This window comes from Prunus avium, chromosome 4, assembly GCF_965620075.1.
Source record: "Prunus avium chromosome 4, drPruAviu1.hap1.1, whole genome shotgun sequence".
In the NCBI taxonomy this organism is placed as follows: domain Eukaryota; kingdom Viridiplantae; phylum Streptophyta; class Magnoliopsida; order Rosales; family Rosaceae; genus Prunus; species Prunus avium.
In genome coordinates, this window is record NC_142287.1 from 21,260,263 (window position 1) to 21,280,148 (window position 19,886).

General features: G+C 36.4%; 3 protein-coding genes and 2 pseudogenes across 3 annotated transcripts; 1 reads left to right on the plus strand and 4 right to left on the minus strand.

Annotated features, from left to right (window-relative positions):
* LOC110765893 (GDSL esterase/lipase At5g55050-like) lies at positions 1-2,125 on the minus strand (annotated as a pseudogene).
* Positions 2,126-8,725: 6,600 nt separating this feature from the next.
* On the minus strand, positions 8,726-11,076 carry LOC110747356 (GDSL esterase/lipase At5g55050-like). Its single transcript, XM_088251577.1, has 5 exons — positions 10,642-11,076; positions 10,328-10,467; positions 9,620-9,853; positions 9,265-9,508; positions 8,726-9,106 (listed from the first exon to the last, which is right to left on the minus strand). The coding sequence occupies exons 1-5, from the start codon at positions 10,898-10,900 to the stop codon at positions 8,886-8,888; spliced, it is 1,098 nt and encodes a 365-aa protein (XP_088107703.1). The 5' UTR covers positions 10,901-11,076; the 3' UTR covers positions 8,726-8,885.
* Positions 11,077-14,260: 3,184 nt separating this feature from the next.
* On the plus strand, positions 14,261-15,499 carry LOC110765894 (DNA mismatch repair protein MSH5-like). Its single transcript, XM_021969138.2, has 6 exons — positions 14,261-14,310; positions 14,421-14,452; positions 14,695-14,718; positions 14,940-15,055; positions 15,218-15,317; positions 15,427-15,499. The coding sequence occupies exons 1-5, from the start codon at positions 14,261-14,263 to the stop codon at positions 15,302-15,304; spliced, it is 309 nt and encodes a 102-aa protein (XP_021824830.1). The 3' UTR covers positions 15,305-15,317; positions 15,427-15,499.
* A 275-nt stretch (positions 15,500-15,774) lies between these two features.
* LOC110748628 (GDSL esterase/lipase At5g55050-like) lies at positions 15,775-17,750 on the minus strand (annotated as a pseudogene).
* Positions 17,751-18,962: 1,212 nt separating this feature from the next.
* On the minus strand, positions 18,963-19,412 carry LOC110747193 (uncharacterized). The gene has a single exon (XM_021947379.2). It carries the CDS (start codon positions 19,410-19,412, stop codon positions 18,963-18,965), a length of 450 nt encoding a protein of 149 aa, XP_021803071.2.
* Positions 19,413-19,886: the final 474 nt, after the last annotated feature.

The following is a 19,886-nucleotide window of genomic DNA, read 5'->3' on the forward strand; positions in this document are numbered from 1 at the left end:
CTTAAGTAACTTCCTAAGAACCGTATCTGTATTCTATAAGCAAACTAAAGTTACATGTTGAATTTTCTTTTGCTTCTGAAAAATCGATTGGCCCATTGAGAAGGTAAGGTGGGCGGGCGTCTTTCATTAGGAGTCTGCTTCCTTGAGCTTTTATAGAGCAATGAACTCCCTCACATTCGTTGGGAATGCGTATTCTGAAGGACCACAGAAAAGTTTGTCCACCAAGTACCATGAGTTGCCTCTGTAGGATGGAATCGGTCCCAGAAGACATAGTCCCTTCTGTTGGAGCACAAAGACGAAACCGGCAGGCGCTTAGCGATGGCGTTAAGCTTCCCAATACCACAACATGCAGCTTCAGTCTCTGTAAATCTTGGAATGGCATACGGAATTTGGAATTTCTCAGTCAACTAAAAAAAATAGTTTATAGGGAAATTGGCAAATAAGAATACACGCGCTTAGTATCTAGGGAAATTGGTGAATAATAATGCACGCCCTTACTTTTCAGTCTGATAACATAACATGGGAGAAAGACTAGTAAAGTAGGAAAATACGATGAGTACGACTAGTAGAGTAGGAAAATACGATGAGTACCGTAAGAAGCTACATTTTGAATGATGTCAGTGATGACACTGTAAGTCTCAAAGAAGGTGTAGTTTATGTGCAATCCTGCTTTCAATTGCTGTAACATCGACTTAAGGCTGTCATTGTAGTGGACAAACATGGAGTTTGCATCTTCGTTGCACTCTTCGTCATTTGAAGCCCTTTGGGCTGGGCAGCATCCAACTAGGCCCGTCTCAACAACTACAAATTTTCGAGCCCCAAAAGAATGTATTCTCTGCCAAAACAAAACAAAAACCAAAAGGAAAATCAATTGAAATTTCAATATAACATCAAATAACATGGAGCTAAGCTAAAGTCTGTTTTGTTACCTCTAATTGTTGTTTTAGATTTGAGACCATGGAATCTACGTACTGGTCGGGTGTTATTTACTTGCGGAGCTTGGGTGGTAGCTGAAGATGTCATTGCTTCCAATTACAATGACAAACAGAGATTTGATAGATGGTCTTGGGCACCGTTGGATCCCAATTCTAGCCCTATGTTTTCATACACTTGCGAATAGTAGACAAAGGAATCGACTGACGCTGTGACAACAAAAGTAAAATAGACAAGCCATTGGACTTTACGCATTCAATAGTACTTTCTTTTTTTATGCGATTCAATAAAACTATTTGTACCATATTTATTGATTGCTTTGCTGACCTCTTATATATGTGGGATCTATCTGTATTAGAAACTATATAATTAGTAAATATGGGTCTCATTGATATATACGGGACCAATTTGTATTAAAAAAGTGATCAATAATGTAATTAATAAATATGTTACAAACAACATCAGTCTTGACATTTTTCACCAACTTTCATAAGTGGGTCTTATATCGAACCCACCTCGTGTAAAAAGAATGAATTGGGTTGTAAAGCAATTTGTTGGAATATATTACACGTGCCAAAGAAATATTTTTTTATTTTTTGAAAGAGTACTACTTATTGAGAATATCTTTTGTTTCAATAGTGCTTACGTATTGTTCATCAGAGCCATTGAAGATTCCAGCCCCTCCGGAGGCGAAGCTAACTCCGGCGAGGAAGGACGGTTTTTGCTTGTTGGACTGATACAAGTGAGAGATAGGGTGGTGATGTTGGTAACCCAACTTTCTCGGCTGCCAAACGAAAAAGAGATACATACACATTAACATATGATCTCTCACTTACAAGAAAGCCAATGCCCATCTCTCACTTATGTATTTTATATAAATACATGACGTACCCTCTCATTGTCACAACATGCATAGACAATCTGTAGCCACGAGTGATGATGTAAGTAATTGAATTATTTAACTTCCCAAGAAAATCCGCAGCATTCTTGCCATTCCCAAACCTTCCCGTTGCTTTCTTGTTGGGAAAATCAACACCATTGTGAGGGAAATTAACCTTGGCAAGAGAGATCTTTAGGTAATTGTTGTTACCCACTTCGGCTGAGGAGTCGCCGAAAACGTAATGGCCGGAACGATCTGAGCTTTTGAGAGACTGATGAAGACAGAAGAAGAAGAGAGTGACCGGAAAAACATTGGAATGAGCCATGGTCATATGGTAGAGCAATAGGGGGACTAATAAGGTGTATATAGAGAAGCAAGTGGTGTAAGCTCCTCCTAAATTTGGTATGTGATAGTTTGAGGGCAGTGAAGCAAGTGGATGTTATAGAGGAGGGATATATTTTTTTTGGTAAAAATTAAAATAAAAAAGTTGATGAGGGAAGGGTACATTTTTTGTTTTTCGTGTATGAAAAAAAGGCATTTTAGCCGTGCAGGCTCAAGCTTTAGCACTCATTGTCGTTTACAATAATATATATTTTTTAGTTTTTGAACTCTTGCTTGTTTGTTTCCAAAAGCAACTTTTGCTTGGATTTACTTTTGGCCATACCAAAAGTGTTTTTGGATAACTATTTTTTTATTTAAAAAAATTTATTATAACATTGGTAGCTTATATAATAGGGAATTCTTATTTAGGATGATTTTATTTGTCCTTACATTATAAGTCAACTTGTACATAGAAGGGACACCAAATTGGAGACAGCCGATCCATTCTCTATTCACCTTTCTCCAAAGAGAGAAGAATACAACAAACAATTCAATCCCAATTTCCTTTCAATGATATATTGGACTGAACATTTCTAAAATTCAACCAATATAATTTTAATTTATACAGAAAACTTAAATCTGAATTACTTAATTATAAGTCGACCGTTTCATCCAAAATGGACCCTTAATGTTATTCAATAATTTGTACTTGAATCCAACTTTAAAAGCTTTTCTGGGAAGAAAAACCCCAGAAAAAGAAAAAAGAAAAAAATAATATGAAAAAATGCAAAAAAATAAATATAAAAGAAGAGTTGAAGTGGGGTTCCTTTCAAAATGGACCCTTATAATTTATAGACTATTACTTGTACTGGAGAAAAAACCCTTTTCGTTATGAAACACACAAAAAGAAAAAGAAAAATATAATATATAAAAAAAGTGAAAAATAAATAGGAGAAGAAAAGAATGACATGCCGAGTTGAAGTGGAGTTCCTTCCGTACTTCTTCTGTTAGTAAAGTAGGCCAATGAACATTGAAAAGTTTTTGCAAAGTCAGGGACACATGTGCCAATATTAACTTAGGAGATAATTTAGTTAAAAAATGTTTAAGATAAGTTTGAAAATACAAATTATTATTAGTGGATTTGAATACAAGTTAACTGAAATGTTGAACTAATTGGAACCACATCAAGTGACAGAAGAAGCTGCCTCCACAAGATTTTCCCCCACAAGCTGCCCCCACAAGCTGGCTGCAGTCTGACCACCGCCCAACACTCCACGCACCAAGCTTTGCTTCTTCATCTTTCTGCTCTTCCTTATTGGAAAGTTTGTTTGTATTTTTGTGTATTTTCTATCCATCTGATTACCCAAAAGACTGCGTTGCCCAATTTTTATATGCCGCAATTTTATATATTTTCCGTTTTGACTTTTATGATAGATAGAGATATGTACACCTGAATTATTAAATATTACTATAAAACATATATGTACATCAAAATAAATATAGAAAATTTGGGATAAGTCCAAAACTAAAGACATAAGTTCGCTGTAATTCACCCATTTGTTATTGTTGATTTAAGTCCTTTTACTTTTGCGTCATGTATGATTACATTCATTTTTTAAAATTTTGTGAGATAAAGACAATGTTTGAACTCTCACAAGTAAAAAATTACAAGCAGAGACTACAAACTCGCAACAAACTCAAAAAGAGTTGAGGCACTTATTACAAACTAAAACTAAAACACACAAAGTAAATCAAGAGCTGGAACCCGAGAGCTAAAAAACGATCCAACAAAACCAACAAAGGCATCTATGTCGTCCCCAAACAAATCAAAAGCCCAAACCCTAAATTTGCAAAAAAAAACAAAAAGAAAGGAGAGGGAAGGTGAGGGGATGGGCGGTTAAGAAGTGAGGGGAGATGGAGTGGGAAGAAGATGAGAGGACAAGAGAGGGAAAAATAGGAGAGGGTGTTTGTGCATCAAAGCAGCAAAAGGAAGGGAGGAAGAGAGGAGAGGGGAGGAGGAGGAACAGTGACCTCCTCCTCCCTCCTCAAGGTTTGTGCGGCAAGAGAGGAAGTGCACACAACTTATATTTTTCATAGTTTTGTAACTTTTTTTTAATGGCAAGTTTTGATAATGTAATGTCTTTTGAACTCGTAGTATAATTTCAGATAAATAAAAAACTTTATAACTTAGAACATATTCATCTTTCTAATAATTCTTTGCGTGAAAGAAAATAGCTACTTTGACGGTTCGAAATCAGAATCCATACAAAGACATAGCCTTTCATAATCACAAAAGGTCATAATTTCTATCTTTGTGATTTTGATAATCCTTTCCCTTGTTTTAAAAAAAAAAAAAAATTATAATCTTTTTTGTTGGTTGAGATGTCGACAAGTTTCGTGAGTATGTAATTCAGTTTGGTGACGTAAGAATATGACTAAGAAAAGATCTAACACCGGATGCTTTTGTTGCATTCCTAAAAGGACACAAATTAATGTGCAAACAACCAATTAAAAATACCCGCAAGTGCACGAATCTAATGAAGTATAGATTATGTAAGTACGGGGTCGATCCCACGAAGAACTTGTCGGCTTCCTATAAGTTCTAATTTGAGTACGTAAAGAACACTAATTTAACACACCACAAATGCACAAACGCAAATTGGAAACTAAAAATGAGTAAAGAAATGTAAAAGAAATGAAACAATACAAGAAACCAAAGAAAAACAGAAACAGCACTTTCTATCACCCTTTTATCACCTATTTATCACCTGTGAACAGTGCCATGAACAGTGCGGTGAACAGTGAAAATGAACAGTGACGACCGGTCGTGAACAGTGACGACCGGTCGTGAACAGTGATGACCGGTCGTTTTGGGCAGATTCATGTGCGACCGGTCTCCTGAACAGTGACGACCGGTCGTTTTTGGGCAGATTCGTTTCTCTGTTTTTCCAGTTTCGACCTCTGTCCAGTGTTTTGCCTATAACTTTCCAACCGTTTATCCAAATTTCACGTTCTTTATACGGTTGGATTCAGCACACAAAAACGAAGAACATAACGCGGACCAAAAGTCCAAAACAGTTACGAAAATAAACAGAATTCAGTAAACAAGACACACAACGTATCAAACACACAACTCACACACACATTTGGGGGGGGGGGGGGGGGTTTGGTTTGGTTCAAGTGACCTATTTCTATTGCATGAAAGTAAATGGACTTTGAATTTAAATGAGAATGGCAGAGATGAATTATCAAATTGTGAAATTAAAATGTAACAAACACTAGGGTTTCGGAATCCACCCTAAACAATTCTACCAATGTTCATGAATACTCAAGTGATGAACTCTAAACGTGTTGTTGAAGATGTTCGCAATCAAGACCAGTACGAGTGGCTCAAGACGCATTGATTCTCTCTAATGTACGTAAAGTGCAGTACGAGTGCTACAATACTTGTGCCTTCCCTATAATCGAATCTAGGTGTGCTTAGTACTTTGATTCAATTACAAGAAAAACCCATTAAGTTCAAAGAGAATATGAACATCACAAGAACCCTAATAGCATGGTGTTTACATTAGGTATTCAAGAAACCAATTCACATGGATGATTCTTACTTCATCCATTTATTGCTTAGGATAACATGAAGATACACATAATCCCAACAATCTCAAGAAGCATGCTTTCAAAGGTGATCAATCAAAGAAGAACATACATCAAGGATAGATTAATTTGGTGAATTGGAATTCATCAACAATATCTAGAAATTCATACACTCAAGCATCAAAACAATAAGGTAATCATGTTTAGGGCTTCAACCTAAGCCCTAGCTATGGAGTTTAGTTCCTCATACTTATTTCAAATACAAACTCAAAACAAAACTAGAAAGAAGTTACAGATTTTGTGAACATGGGAGCTCAAGGTCTTCAATGGTGGAAATCTCTTCCACTTCTTGCTTTGTTGCCCTAGTCTTCCTCCTTGAGCTCCCTAGCTCCAAGCTTCATCTCCAGCTCCAAAATCTCTGCAAATTGTGGAATAATAGAATGCCCAAGTTACCCACGTTCAAAAGCCTCTCATACTTCAGATTGCACTCACCTTTCCCTTGCCCATCAATTTACAGCTCACACTTTGAATATAAAATTCATTCTTTCCTCCAAAGCCTTCACCCATTGTCCCCTTGCCATGATGAAGCTTTGTCCTTGAAAATATGCTCTTTGCCTCAGAAAATATCTCTTTCACTAAGGTAAATTCTTGTTACCAAGTGTTATGGTAACAAGAAGAATCAAGTGACACATTGGAGGTAAAAGCTGGACTACTTCGGATTTCCAGAGCTGTGGTAACATGATGGATTGGTTGGATAGGCAATACTTGTCCAATGGAGCTCAAATTTGGATATGTTGTAGTTAACATCCATTGGAACAAGTTTCATGAAGATCATGACCTCATCCGAGCACCAGAGCATGTTGATCCCAGGCCAAGAAGTTGACCTACGAAAATGAACAAAAACAAAGTTTATAACCAATAATGCACTTTTAGCTCATTTTCATTCCAACCAAGGTAAAATCTAAGAAAACACAAAAAGGAAGTAAAAAGCTATAAAATGTCAAGAACTAACTCAAAATAGTGGGTGAATAACATGAAAAATCATGTGTAAAAATGAACCGAACAGCTTTGAACAAGAGTATGAGTAATTAATTTGGATAAGTGAGCATGTAATCCATTAACTCTAGCTTAGGTGTCAATGAGATGGGTGAGAAAGTTCCAATCTCATATTTTTTTTAGACAAAGATAATAGATTGTATTTATAATTCAAGCACAAAGGCCATCAGCCACAAGAACCAATACAAATACAGATAACCACACAAGGTTATTACAAATACGGAAGTGCAATAACCACAAAGGGTTAATCCAAATACGAATGACTCCACTGGCAACATCAGGCACACAAATGTACCTCCACACAAATGGCTAAAGAAATTCCAACATAAAAGTTGCAAGCTTGCAAAAGCACCTCAAAAGCACATAACTAAAACTACAAACTACAATCTTTAAACTCTCACAAGTAAAAAATTACAGGTAGAGACTACAAACATGCATTAAACTCAAAAAACACACAAAGTAAATCAGGAACACGAAATCTGCAAAACAACCCAGCAAAACCTACAAAGGTAGTCACGTGGTCCCCAAGCAAATCAAGAGCTCAAACCCTAGATATGCAAAAAAAAAAAAAAAAAAAAAAAAAAAAAAAAAAAAAAGCAAAAGTGGAGGGAAGGTGAGTGGATGGGCGGGTAAGAAGGGAAGGGAGGGGAGGTTGGGTGGGAAGGAGATGAGAGGACATGAAGGGAAAATGTAGGGAAGGAGAGAGGGATTTGTGCGTCAAAGTAGAGAGGAGAGGGGAGAAGGAGGAATAGTGATCTCCTCAAGGTATGTGCAGCTATAATTAATGTCATAGTTTGTAAACAAGGTATGAGTTAACATGTAATTAATGTAAATAGTTCTTTTTCCTTTAATTTGTCGTAGAGATTTTCAACTACCCTAGCTAAGAGCATTTATCCATGCGTTCAATCTCATGTTTTAATTCTCCCTTTTAAAAGCTTGTATTAGCTAGGAAAAACAACAATTAATTTCTACTTCCACCATATCACTACATCCTATCCTATTGTAAATTTTCTAATCACGAAAATTATCTACTCCATTTGACAACTTATGTTTCTCCTCTAATAACAAAATTACATACCCTATATTAATGAAGAATGAACTTTTTAAATATGGATAACATCCTTAATATACATGAACAACACTATAATATAAAGTAAATCTTAAAGGCATTGTGTATTATCTCTCTCGTCACATGGGTTCAAAAGAATTAATGAATAGGTCAGTTAACAAGTTTTCTTTATAATATTATTTATAGGTATGGTAGGTAAACAGGGCATATCATTACTAATTCTATGAATCGATCCAAATAGAAGAAAAAAAAACCCAAGAAGGAATTCTCAGATGAGAATGCGACGCCACCGCAAAGCTTTAGTAGTGGAGTGCTACCAATGAAAATGTGCTAGTGCAACGAGAAAATGGGAATTTTCATTGGTAGTGGAGGGCTGGCTACCAATGAAAATGGGTTGCGCTACAAAATGAGTTGTTCAATTCAACCCTCACAAAATAATGAGTGAAATGTGGACTAGTCCATGGATCGGTGCCACACTCTTTGTTCCGTTTGAAATGGTTTTTGATTTTTTGGGTCCATTTTAATTTCAATTCATCTTTGGTGAGTGGGAACATATCTTGGTCAATGATATGGTCACATCAAAATATTTCCACACGAAATTTATTCAAACAATTATTGTAGTTGTTTTGTTTACCCTGAACAAAGTCATAGAGCATATTTTGGGAAAGTGCGACGAACGAACTATTATTAACAATTAATTAATTTTAATAGACGGACATATAAATAAATAAGAGAATTTACGCACCAAGTAAACCGATTCTAATCAAAAGACTGTGAATTGAGATTCTTTTTTATGCCTTACGACAACTAAGGACTTCATAATTTCTCTAATAAAACGTAAATGGCGATAAAGGTAAATAAAACAATGAAAAAACAAGTGAAAGTAAACATCATTCATTCTCTGTTCTTTTTATACACACGCATTTAGCCTAAGAACTACATCTGTATGTATTCTATAAATATGCTATAAAGTTACATGTGGAATTTTCTATTGCATATGAAAACGTGATTGGAGTCTGCTTCCTTGAGCTTTTATAGAGCAATTAACTCCTTCACATTCGTTGGGAATGTGTATTGTGAAGGACCATCAAAAAGTTTGTCCACCAAGATACTATGCGTTGCCTCTGTAGGATGGAATTTGTCCCAGAAGACATGGTCCGTTCTGTTGGAGCACAAAGACGAAATCGGCAGGCAAAAAGAGTCGGCGTTAAGCTTTCCAAAACCACAGCATGCAGCTTCGGTCTCCGTAAATCCTGGAATGGCATACACAATTTGGAATTTCTTGGTCAAGTTAACTAAAAAAGTTGTATATATGGGGAAATTTGCGAATAAGAATGCACGGCTTACTTTTCAGTCTGATAACATAATATGCGAGAAAAACTGGTAGAGTAGGTAAGTAAGATGTAAGTACCGTAAGAAGAGCCGTTCTGAATGAGGTCCGAGAAAACACCGTATGTCTCAAAGAAGGTGTATTTTATGTGCAATGCCGCTTCCGACTGCTGTAACATCGACTTAAGGCCGTCGTTGTAGCGGATAGACATGGAGTTCGCATCTTCGTTGCACTCTCCGTCATTTGAAATCCTTTGTGCTGGGCAGCATCCAACTGGCGCAGTCCCAACAACTACAAATTTTCGAGCGCCCAAAGAATTTATTCTCTACCAAAACAAAACAAAAACCAAAGGGAAAATGTTGAACATTGAAGTGCAATTGAAATTTCAATATAACATCAATCAAATACGGAGCTAAGCTAAAGCCTGTTTTGTTACCTCTAATTGTTGTTTTAGATTTGAGACCATGGAATCTACGTACTGGTCGGGTGTTGATTCCTTGCGGAGCTTGGATGAGTCAAAGTAGCCAAAGATGTCATTGCTTCCAATCACAATGAGAAACAGAGATTTTGATAGATGGTCTTGGGCACCGTTGGATCCCAATTCTAGCCCAATGTCTTCATACACTTGTGCATAGTAGTTTACTTGATATGACAAAGGAATTGACTGTCGCTGTGACAACAAAAAGTAAAATGGACAAGGCATTATATATTACACATTCAATAATATTTCTTTTCTTATGTGATTTAATAATATTATTTGTGTCATATTTATTGACAACTTTGCTAATCTCTATAATAGAGACAAACCTCACAAATATATGTGGAACCCGTATATATTAAAATCGTGATAAACAAAATAATTAATAAATATAGTACAAATAACATCACTCTTAGACATCCGGCATAACTTAGCTGAGTTGGGATTGGAACCAACTTTTCTAATAACATCTTTCACCAACTTTCATAAGTGGATCTTGTACCGATTCCACCTCATGTAAAAAGAATGAATTGGGTTGTAAAGCAATTTGGTGGAATATTTTACACGTGCAAAAGAAATATTTGTTCAATTTTTTGATTTTATTTTTTCGTTGAAAGAGTGCGTTATATCTTTATTTATTTCAATATATATATTCTTAGTGCTTACAAATTTTTCGTCTGAGCCATTGAAGATTCCAGCCCCTCCGGAGGCGAAGCTAACTCCGGCGACAAAGGAGAAATTTTGCTTGTTGGACTTGGATACAAGTGAGAGATAGGGTGGTGATGTTGGCAACCCAACTTTCTCGGCTGCCAAACGAAAAAGAGATACATACACATATGAGATCTCACTTACTACAAGAACCGTAAACCCATCTCACTTATATATATATACACAGGAGGTTCTCTCTCATTCTCAAAACATGCATAGACAGTCTGTAGCCACGAGTGATGATGTAAGTGATTGAAATATATTGAGCTTACCAAGAAAATCGGCAGAATTCCTGCCATTTCCAAACCTGCCGGTTGCTTTCTTGTTGGGAAAATCAACACCATTGTGAGGGAAATCAGCCTTGACAAGAGAGATCTTTAGGTAATTGTTGTTACCCACATCGGCTAAGGAGTCACCGAATACGTAAATGGCCGGAACCATCTGAGCTTTTGAGAGAGAAATGAAGACAGAGAAGAAGGTGAAGAAGAAGAAGCAAGTGATTGGAAAAACATTGGAAGGAGCCATGGTCATATGGTAGCAAGCAATAGGTGTTGTAAGCTCCTTCTAAATCTGGTGGGTGATATTTTTGTTGTGTGATAGTTTGAGGGCAAGTGAAACAAGTGGATGTCCTCTTCTTATAGAGGAGAGATAAGTTGATGAGGGAAGGCTACATTGTTTTTTTCGTGTATGAAAGGGAGACATTTTAGCCGCGTGGGCTTTAGCTCTAGTCTAACACTCATATGAAAGCTCTTATTGTATCATTGTCATCACATATATTAATTTGTTTTTGAACTCTTGCTTGTCATCACACACACATATATATTCCCAAAATAAACTTTTGTTTGGAAATACTTTGCCCATCCAAAAGTGTTTTTGGATAACTAATTTTTAAAATTTTAATTGTAGCATTGCTAATGGCTTATATATTGAATCGAACATTAAGATTCAATAAATATAATTTAAATTTACACTGAAAACTCAAATCCGAATTACTTACCCATACATAGACCTTTTTCATCCAAAAGGGAGTCAGTTTGGCATTGCTGTGCTGTAAAAATAATCACTGTCAAATTTGCTGTGAGATAAATCAGCTATGAGAGAAAGCAGTTTGACGTTTGGTAAAATTTTTGTTAAAAGTGTTGTTGGTACTAATTCCCGCATAATTAGAAAATGATTGCCGCAAAATCATTAAACCCAGCGTCTCTTCGAAATTGATTCCTGCATAATCAGAGAATGAAAGCACCTCATTAGCTGCTTTCACTTATAGCTTTCTCTTACAACAATTTTTAACAATAAGTGATTTTTTTTATAGTTTCCCAAACGGGCTGGGTTTCCCAAAATTAAAAAAAAAAAATCAATTATCACTCCAAATAAGCAATGTCAAACGGGAACTTAATGATATCCAATAATTTGTACACGAGTTCTAACTTTAAATGCTTTTCTGGGATCAACGGGGTAGTGGGAAAAGGGCCTTGAGTTGTAGACTAGTGGTCTCAGGTTCAAACCTTCATGACATCGTAATTATATGCGTGTGAAAAACTTCCTCCCTTATAATTTATAGACTATCACTTGTACTGGAGAAAAAACCCTTTTCGTTATGAAACCCACAAAAAGGAAAAGAAAAATATAATATATAAAAATGTTTTAAGATAAGTTTGAATTGTGGATTTGAATACAAGTTAACTGAAATGTTGAACTAATTGGAACCACATCAAATGACAGAAGAAGCTGCCCCCACAAGATTTTCCCCCACAAGCTGCCCCCACAAGCTGGCAGCAGTCTGACCACCGCCCAACACTCCACGCACCAAGCTTTGCTTCTTCATGTTTCTGCTCTTCCTTATTGGAACGTTTGTTTGTATTTTTGTGTATTTTCTATCCATCTGATTACTCAAAAGACTACGTTGCCCAATTTTTATATGCTGCAATTTTGTACGTTTTCCGTTTTGACTTTTATGATGGATAGAGATATGTACACCTGAATTATTAAATATTACTATAAAACATATATGTACATCAAAATAAATATAGAAAATTTGGGATAAGTCTAAAACTAAAAATATTTAAGTTCCCTGTAATTCACACATTTGTTGTTGTTGATTTAAGTCATTTTACTTTTGCGACATGTATGATTATATTCATTTTTTAAAATTTCTTGAGATAAAGACGATATATTGCATTTATAATTCAGGCAGCCGTAGCTAGTACAAAATTAAAGACGCACAAGTGTACCTCCACACATAGCCATAAAGGGCCAAAGAAATTGCGATATAAAACCACAACGTACAAAATTACAACTGCAAACTACAATGTTTAAACTCTCACAAGTAAAAAATTACAAGTAGAGACTACAAACACGCAACAAACTCAAAAAGAGTTGATGCACTTATTACAAACTAAAACTAAAACACATGAAGTAAATCAAGAGCTAGAACCCGAGAGCTAAAAAACGATCCAACAAAGGCATCTATGTCGTCCCCAAACCCTAAATTTGCAAACAAACAAACAAACAAAAAAAAAAAAAAAGGAGAGGGAAGGTGAGGGGATGGGCGGTTAAGAAGTGAAGGGAGATGGAGTGGGAAGAAGATGAGAGGACAAGAGAGGGAAAAATAAGAGAGGGTGATTTGTGCATCCAAGCAGCAAAAGGAAGGGAGGAAGAGAGGAGAGGGGAGGAGGAGGAACAGTGACCTCCTCCCCCCTCAAGGTCTGTGCGGCTAGAGAGGAAGTGCACACAACTTATATTTTTCATAGTTTTGTAACTTTTTTTTAATGGCAAGTTTTGATAATGTAATTTCTTTTGAACTCATAGTATAATTTCAGATAAATAAAAAACTTTATAACTTAGAACATATTCATCTTTCTAATAATTCTTTGCGTGAAAGAAAAAATAGCTACTTTGACGGTTCGAAATCAGAATCCATACAAAGACATAGCCTTTCATAATCACAAAAGGTCATAGTTTTATCTTTGTGATTTTGATAATCCTTTCCCTTGTTTTTTTTTATAAAAAATTATAATCTTTTTTGTTGGTTGAGATGTCGACAAGTTTCGTGAGTATGTAATTCAGTTTGGTGAGGTCAGAATATGACTAAGAAAAGATCTAACACCGGATGCTTTGAACAAGAGTATGAGTAATTAATTTGGATAAGTGAGCATGTAATCCATTAACTCTAGCTTAGGTGTAGGTAAATAGGGCATATCATTACTAATTCTATGAATCAATCCAAATAGAAGAAGGAAAAAAACCCCAAGAAGGAATTCTCAGATGAGAATGCGACGCCACCGCAAAGCTTAGTGGAGGGGCTGGCTACCAATGAAAATGGGGTGCGCTACAAAATGAGTTGTTCAATTCAACCATCACAAAATAATGAGTGAAATGTGGACTAGTCCAAGGATCGGTGTCACACTCTTTGTTCCGTTTGAAATGGTTTTTGATTTTTTGGGTCCATTTTAATTTCAATTCATCTTTGATGCGTGGGAACATATCTATGGTCAATGATATGGTATTTCCACACAAAATTTATTCAAACAATTATTGTAGTTGTTTTGTTTACCCTGAACAAAATCATAGAGCATATTTTGGGAAAGTGCGACTTGCCAACCAACTATTATTAACAATTAATTAATTTTAATAGACGGACATATAAATAAATAAGAGAATTTACACACCAAGTAAACCGATTCTAATCGAAAGACTGTGAATTGAATGGTAAATTATTGAATTGAGATTCTTTTTTATGCCTTAAGACAAATAAGGACTTCAATACAACGTAAATGGCGATAAAGGTAAATAAAACAATGAAAAAACAAGTGAAAGTAAATAAAACAGATCGATCAGAACTACACGTTGCCACCACCTTGTATCAATTCTAGTTCAAAACAGAACTAAGCGATGGGTGACAATCGAGTAAGGATCGGAACTGTGTTAGTGCAACGAGAATGGTCTTCAACTGAAGGAGTCAGTTGACAATCGATACCAAGGAGGCTTGGCAAAGCAAATAGTAGAGAGACAAGTGTCTTTGACTGAAAGCTTTGATTTTTATTTCTTGCAGGCTAGTTCCTGGGCATGCCCTTCTAAGCTATGGTGAGTGAATACATGCATATATATGGAAAGAGGGGGGATGGGGATGGGGATGCTAAGGTTCTCACCGGTCAGCCTTTTAATAATGCACTTGCTTGATTCAATGGCTTAAAACATGATAAGTGCCTTATTAAATTACTAATTGGAAAATGTCTTAGCATTTGTATATATGTATATAAACGTATGTATTTGCATCTATGTAAGTTTGGGATGCCTTGGAATCACAGTCTGTTTACATCCTGCAGGTCTGCATTGTGCGCTACTTGCTGGTACCTCTTTGGAGCTTAAAACTTGTGTTCCTGATTTCCAGAATTGGGAGAAAAAGATCTTTTGAGTTCTCGTCGCAGACACAAGCATGCACACACACACAGATGAATGAAATGAGTCTTTGGGTTCACATACATGTATTTCCTTCCCTGGACTAAAATCTTAAGGAACTCTTGGTGGCAGCTTCAGTTTTCTAGTTGAACTGTTTGTATTGTTTACATAGGTGTCCCAGAGGAAGTTATTAAGAGAGCAGCATTTATATTGGAAGCTCTTGGAAACAATGAACACGTTGAGCGATTGTGCAATGAGAGTGTATCAGCTCAGGATCAGCAATACCAGGTTTCAATCCCAAAACGGAATCTCAGATTGAGATATGAAACATAACATTATATAGAGTAACAAGTTCATAAGAAGCCAGAATTAAATTTTCCGTTCATATCCTTCAGCTATAATTGTAGAATTTTTCTTTAATTTGTTTCTTTTTGCTTAATTTAAATGCAGAATCTGGTGGACAAGATGTTGGCATTTGATTTTCACAAAGGTGATATAGATCTGTTTTTTCAGGGCTTATTTTCAACTGAGTCCTAAACAAGCACTAAAGGTAACTTTTTTTAAGCCACCTGTCTTGTAAGTAAGAATATGAATCTGAAATTAAGTATTTAAATAACAGTTGCTTCTAATCTTAGGAAACTTTATACTTCGCTTTGCAGAAAATTTCGCCAACATTGTGAATGCAGAAAGGTTGAAAGTTGCGTCTGGCAGGCCAGCAATACTTTCCCTTCTCCATTGAAGAGAAAGGTTGATTCATTAGGTCAGATAGTTCTTCTATATATCATTTTTTCCTCTTAAGTAGAATATTAAAATTGAAGTTTTTTTTATTTTTTATTTTTATTTTTAACAATCATGTGAAGCGCGATGCTGGTATATAATTGTTTCGTATTCTATAAGCAAACTAAAGTTACATGTTGAATTTTCTATTGCATCTGAAAAATCGATTGGCCCATTGAGAAGGTAAGGTGGGCGGGGGTCTTTCATTAGGAGTATGCTTCCTTGAGGTTTTATTGAGCAATTAACTCCTTCACATTCGTTGGGAATGTGTATTCTGAAGGACCACCGAAAAGTTTGTCCACCAAGCTACCATGAGTTGCCTGCCTCTGTAGGATGGAATCGGTGCCAGAAGACGTAGTCCCTTCTCTTGGAGCACAAAGACGAAACTGGCAGGCAAGCAGCGATGGCGTTAAGCTTCCAATACCACAACATGCCGCTTCGGTCTTTGTAAATCCTGGAATGGCATATGGAATTTGGAATTTCTCAGTCAAGTTAACTAAAAAAAGAAGTTTATAGGGAAATTGGCGAATAAGAATGCACGCACTTAGTATCTAGGGAAATTGGCGAATAACAAATGCACGCGCTTACTTTTCAGTTTGATAACATTACATGCGGGAAAGACTAGTGGAGTAGGAAAATAAGATAAATACCGACTTAAGGCTGCGTCTTGAATGATGTCAGTGATGACACTGTAAGTCTCAAAGAAGGTGTAGTTTATGTGCAATCCTGCTTTCAATTGCTGTAACATCGACTTAAGGCTGTCATTGTAGTGGACAGACATGGAGTTTGCATCTTCGTTGCACTCTCCGTCATTTGAAGCCCTTTGAGCTGGGCAGCATCCAACTACCGCAGTCCCAACAACTACAAATTTTCGAGCGCCAAAAGAATGTATTCTCTGCCAAAACAAAACAAAAACCAAAGGGAAAATCAATTGAAATCTCAATATAACATCAAATAACATGGAGCTAAGCTAAAGTCTGTTTTGTTACCTCTAATTGTTGTTTTAGATTTGAGACCATGGAATCTACGTACTGGTCGGGTGTTATTTCCTTGCAGAGCGTGGGTGGTAGCCGAAGATGTCATTGCTTCCAATCACAATGACAAACAGAGATTTGATAGGTGGTCCTGGGCACTGTTGGATCCCAATTCTAGCCCTATGTTTTCATACACTTGCGAATAGTAGTTTACTTGATATGACAAGGGAATCGACTGACGCTGTGACAACAAAAGTAAAATAGACAAGCCATTGGACTTTATGCATTCAATAATACTTTTTTTTTTTTTAATGTGATTCAATAATACTATTTGTACCATATTTATTGATTACGAACTCTTATATATGTGGGATCTATCTATATTAGAAACAATATAATCAGTAAATGTGGGTCTCACTGATATATATGAGACCAATTTGTATTAAAAAAGTGATCAATAATGTAATCAATAAATATGGTACAAATAACATCAGTCTTGACATTTTCCACCGACTTTCATAAGTGGGTCTTATATAGATCCCACCTCATGTAGAAAGAATGAATTGGGTTGTAAAGCAATTTGTTGGAATATATTACACGTGCCAACGAAATATTTTTTAATTTTTTGGAAGAGTACTGCTTATTGAGAATATCTTTTGTTTCAATAGTGCTTACGTATTGTTCATCTGTGCCATTGAAGATTCCAGCCCCTCCGGAGGCGAAGCTAACTCCGGCGAGGAAGGACGGTTTTTGCTTGTTGGACTTGGATACAAGTTAGAGATAGGGTGGTGATGTTGGTAACCCAACTTTCTCGGCTGCCAAACGAAAAAGAGATACATACACATTAACTTATGATCTCTCACTTACAAGAAAGCCTATGCCCATCTCTCACTTATGTATTTTATATATATCCATGACGTACCCTCTCATTGTCACAACATGCATAGACAGTCTGTAGCCACGAGTGATGATGTAAGTAATTGAATTATTTAACTTACCAAGAAAATCCGCAGCATTCTTGCCATTCCCAAACCTTCCCGTTGCTTTATCTTGGTGGGAAAATCAACACCATTGTGTGGGAAATTAACCTTGGCAAGAGAGATCTTTAGGTAATTGTTGTTACCCACATCGGCTAAGGGGTCGCCGAACATGTAAATGGCCGGAACCATCTGAGCTTTTGAGAGACTGATGAAGACAGAGAAGAAGAAGAGAGAGATTGGAAAAACATTGGATGAGCCAAGGTCGTGTGGTAGAGCAATGGGGAGACTAATAAGGTGTATATAGAGAAGTAAGTGGTGTAAGCTCCTCCTAAATTTGGTATGTGGTAGTTTGAGGGCAGTGAAACAAGTGGATGTCATAGAGGAGGGATATATTTTTTTTGGTAAAAATAAAAATAAAAAGTTGATGGGGAAGGGTACATTTTTTTGTTCGTGTACGGAAAAAAGACATTTTAGCCGTGCGAGCTCTAGCTTTAGCACTCATCTGAAAGCTCTTATTGTGTCATTGTCGTTTACAATAATATATATTTTTTAGTTTTTGAACTCTTGCTTGTCTGTTCCCAAAAGCCACCTTTGCTTGGATTTACTTTTGGCCATACCAAAAGTGTTTTTGGATAACTATTTATTATTATTTTTTTAAAATTATTATAACATTGCTGCATTATATATGTTGCGCGTGAGTCAAGGCCTTGGTAGAGCAGGAAAATATTTTCTTATTTAATAGGGAATCCTTATTTAGGATGATTTTATTTGTCCTTACATTATAAGTCAACTTGTAATATAGAAGGGACACCAAATTGGGGACATCGGATCCGCTCCGTATTCACCTCCAAAGAGAGAATAATACAGACAACAAACAATTCAATCTCCAGTTTCCTTTCAACTATATATTGGACTGAACATTTCTAAGATTCAACCAATATAATTTTAATTTACACTGAAAACTTGAATATGAATTACTTAATTATAAGTCGACCGTTTCATTCAAAATGGAACCTTTATGATATTCAATAATTACTTAATTATAAGTCGACTATTACATTATAAGAGCTTTTCTGGGAAGAAAAACCCTTTTGGTTATGAAACCCAGAAAAAGAAAAAGAAAAATATAATATGCAAAAAAGCAAAAAAATAAATATAAAAGAAGAGTTGAAGTGGGGTTCCTTTCAAACTTTTGTTAAATATTGAAAAGTTTGGAAAGTCAGTGACACATCCATTATTTTTATTATTGTTTTCTTTTTGGCCGACTTAGGAGATAATTTAGTTATAAAAAGAATAAGATAAGTTTGAAAATATAAATTTAATTATTACTGAATTTAAATGAATACATGTTAATTGAAATGTTGAGCTACTTGGCACCATCAAGTGACACACATAAGATTTCTACAGCTGGCTGCAGTCTATCATTTTTTCTTTTTTCTTTTTTGACGAAGATAGGAAGATATATTAAATACGAATAGAACAGTTTACATCTTGGGCTAGGCAGTTAAACAGCCATTCGGGACAAACAATATCCCAGCTAAGCCTGCCACCACTACGAAAAACATAAGCTTCCACTAAATGGGTAGCTTGGTTACATTTTCTCGGAGCATACATAAACTTCACTTGGTGAAAATGTTGACTCAAGCACTGAATATCAAATAGAATTCCTTCAATCTGCAAATCCATAACAACCTCCTGATTGAGCATTTTGATCAAACTAAGTGAGTCAGATTCCATTGCCACCTTGTCAAACCCAAACTCCAAACACTGGGTTAAAGCTTCTCGTATCACCTCTGCCTCCACTATTAATGCAGAGACACAACGCATTTCCCCATAGCCTCCCGCACTTATGAAGCAGCCTATGCCATCTCGGAGCACCCACCCCACCCCCTTTTTCCTGTTTGAGCCTCCCATGCTCCATCGCAATTGAGTTTGACCAAACTTGGGGGAGGGCTAGTCTAGACAGGTCCAGATGCACCACTAGGGTCATAAGGATCACTCTGCTTCTGCATTTGTGTATGCTTTTCCACATGCACCTCATTGACTTCTCCCACTTGTTTCAATAGCAAGGCCACCGCATCCCAGGGATGTACCACCATTTGCATAACTTCCCACATCCGCCCCTGAGTTTCGTAAAGAGCTAGCAAAGCCATCCAGCAAGCCAGAAAATCTCCATCCCCTAGTTTCCTTATGTCAAGTTGCAGGGGACTTGCAAACCAAATCGCACGACCACCGCATCCCAGGGATGTACCACCATTTGCATAACTTCCCACATCAGCCCCTGAGTTTCGTAAAGAGCTAGCAAAGCCATCCAGCAAGCCAGAAAATCTCCATCCCCTAGTTTCCTTATGTCAAGTTGCAGGGGACTTGCAAACCAAATCGCACGAC

Excerpts from the sequence above, each read along its gene's own strand:
- LOC110747356 (XM_088251577.1), bottom strand. The coding sequence starts at position 10,900 with ATGACCATGGCTCCTTCCAATGTTTTTCCAATCACTTGCTTCTTCTTC. Across the intron at positions 9,854-10,327 it reads ATGGCTCAGACGAAAAATTT|CGACAGTCAATTCCTTTGTC; the intron begins GTAAGCACTAAG and ends TTGTTGTCACAG. Across the intron at positions 9,509-9,619 it reads ATCTAAAACAACAATTAGAG|AGAATAAATTCTTTGGGCGC; the intron begins GTAACAAAACAG and ends TTGTTTTGGTAG.
- LOC110765894 (XM_021969138.2), top strand. The coding sequence starts at position 14,261 with ATGGGTGACAATCGAGTAAGGATCGGAACTGTGTTAGTGCAACGAGAA. Across the intron at positions 14,311-14,420 it reads GTGTTAGTGCAACGAGAATG|GCTAGTTCCTGGGCATGCCC; the intron begins GTCTTCAACTGA and ends TATTTCTTGCAG. Across the intron at positions 14,719-14,939 it reads GCATTGTGCGCTACTTGCTG|GTGTCCCAGAGGAAGTTATT; the intron begins GTACCTCTTTGG and ends TTGTTTACATAG.
- LOC110747193 (XM_021947379.2), bottom strand. The coding sequence starts at position 19,412 with ATGGGAGGCTCAAACAGGAAAAAGGGGGTGGGGTGGGTGCTCCGAGAT.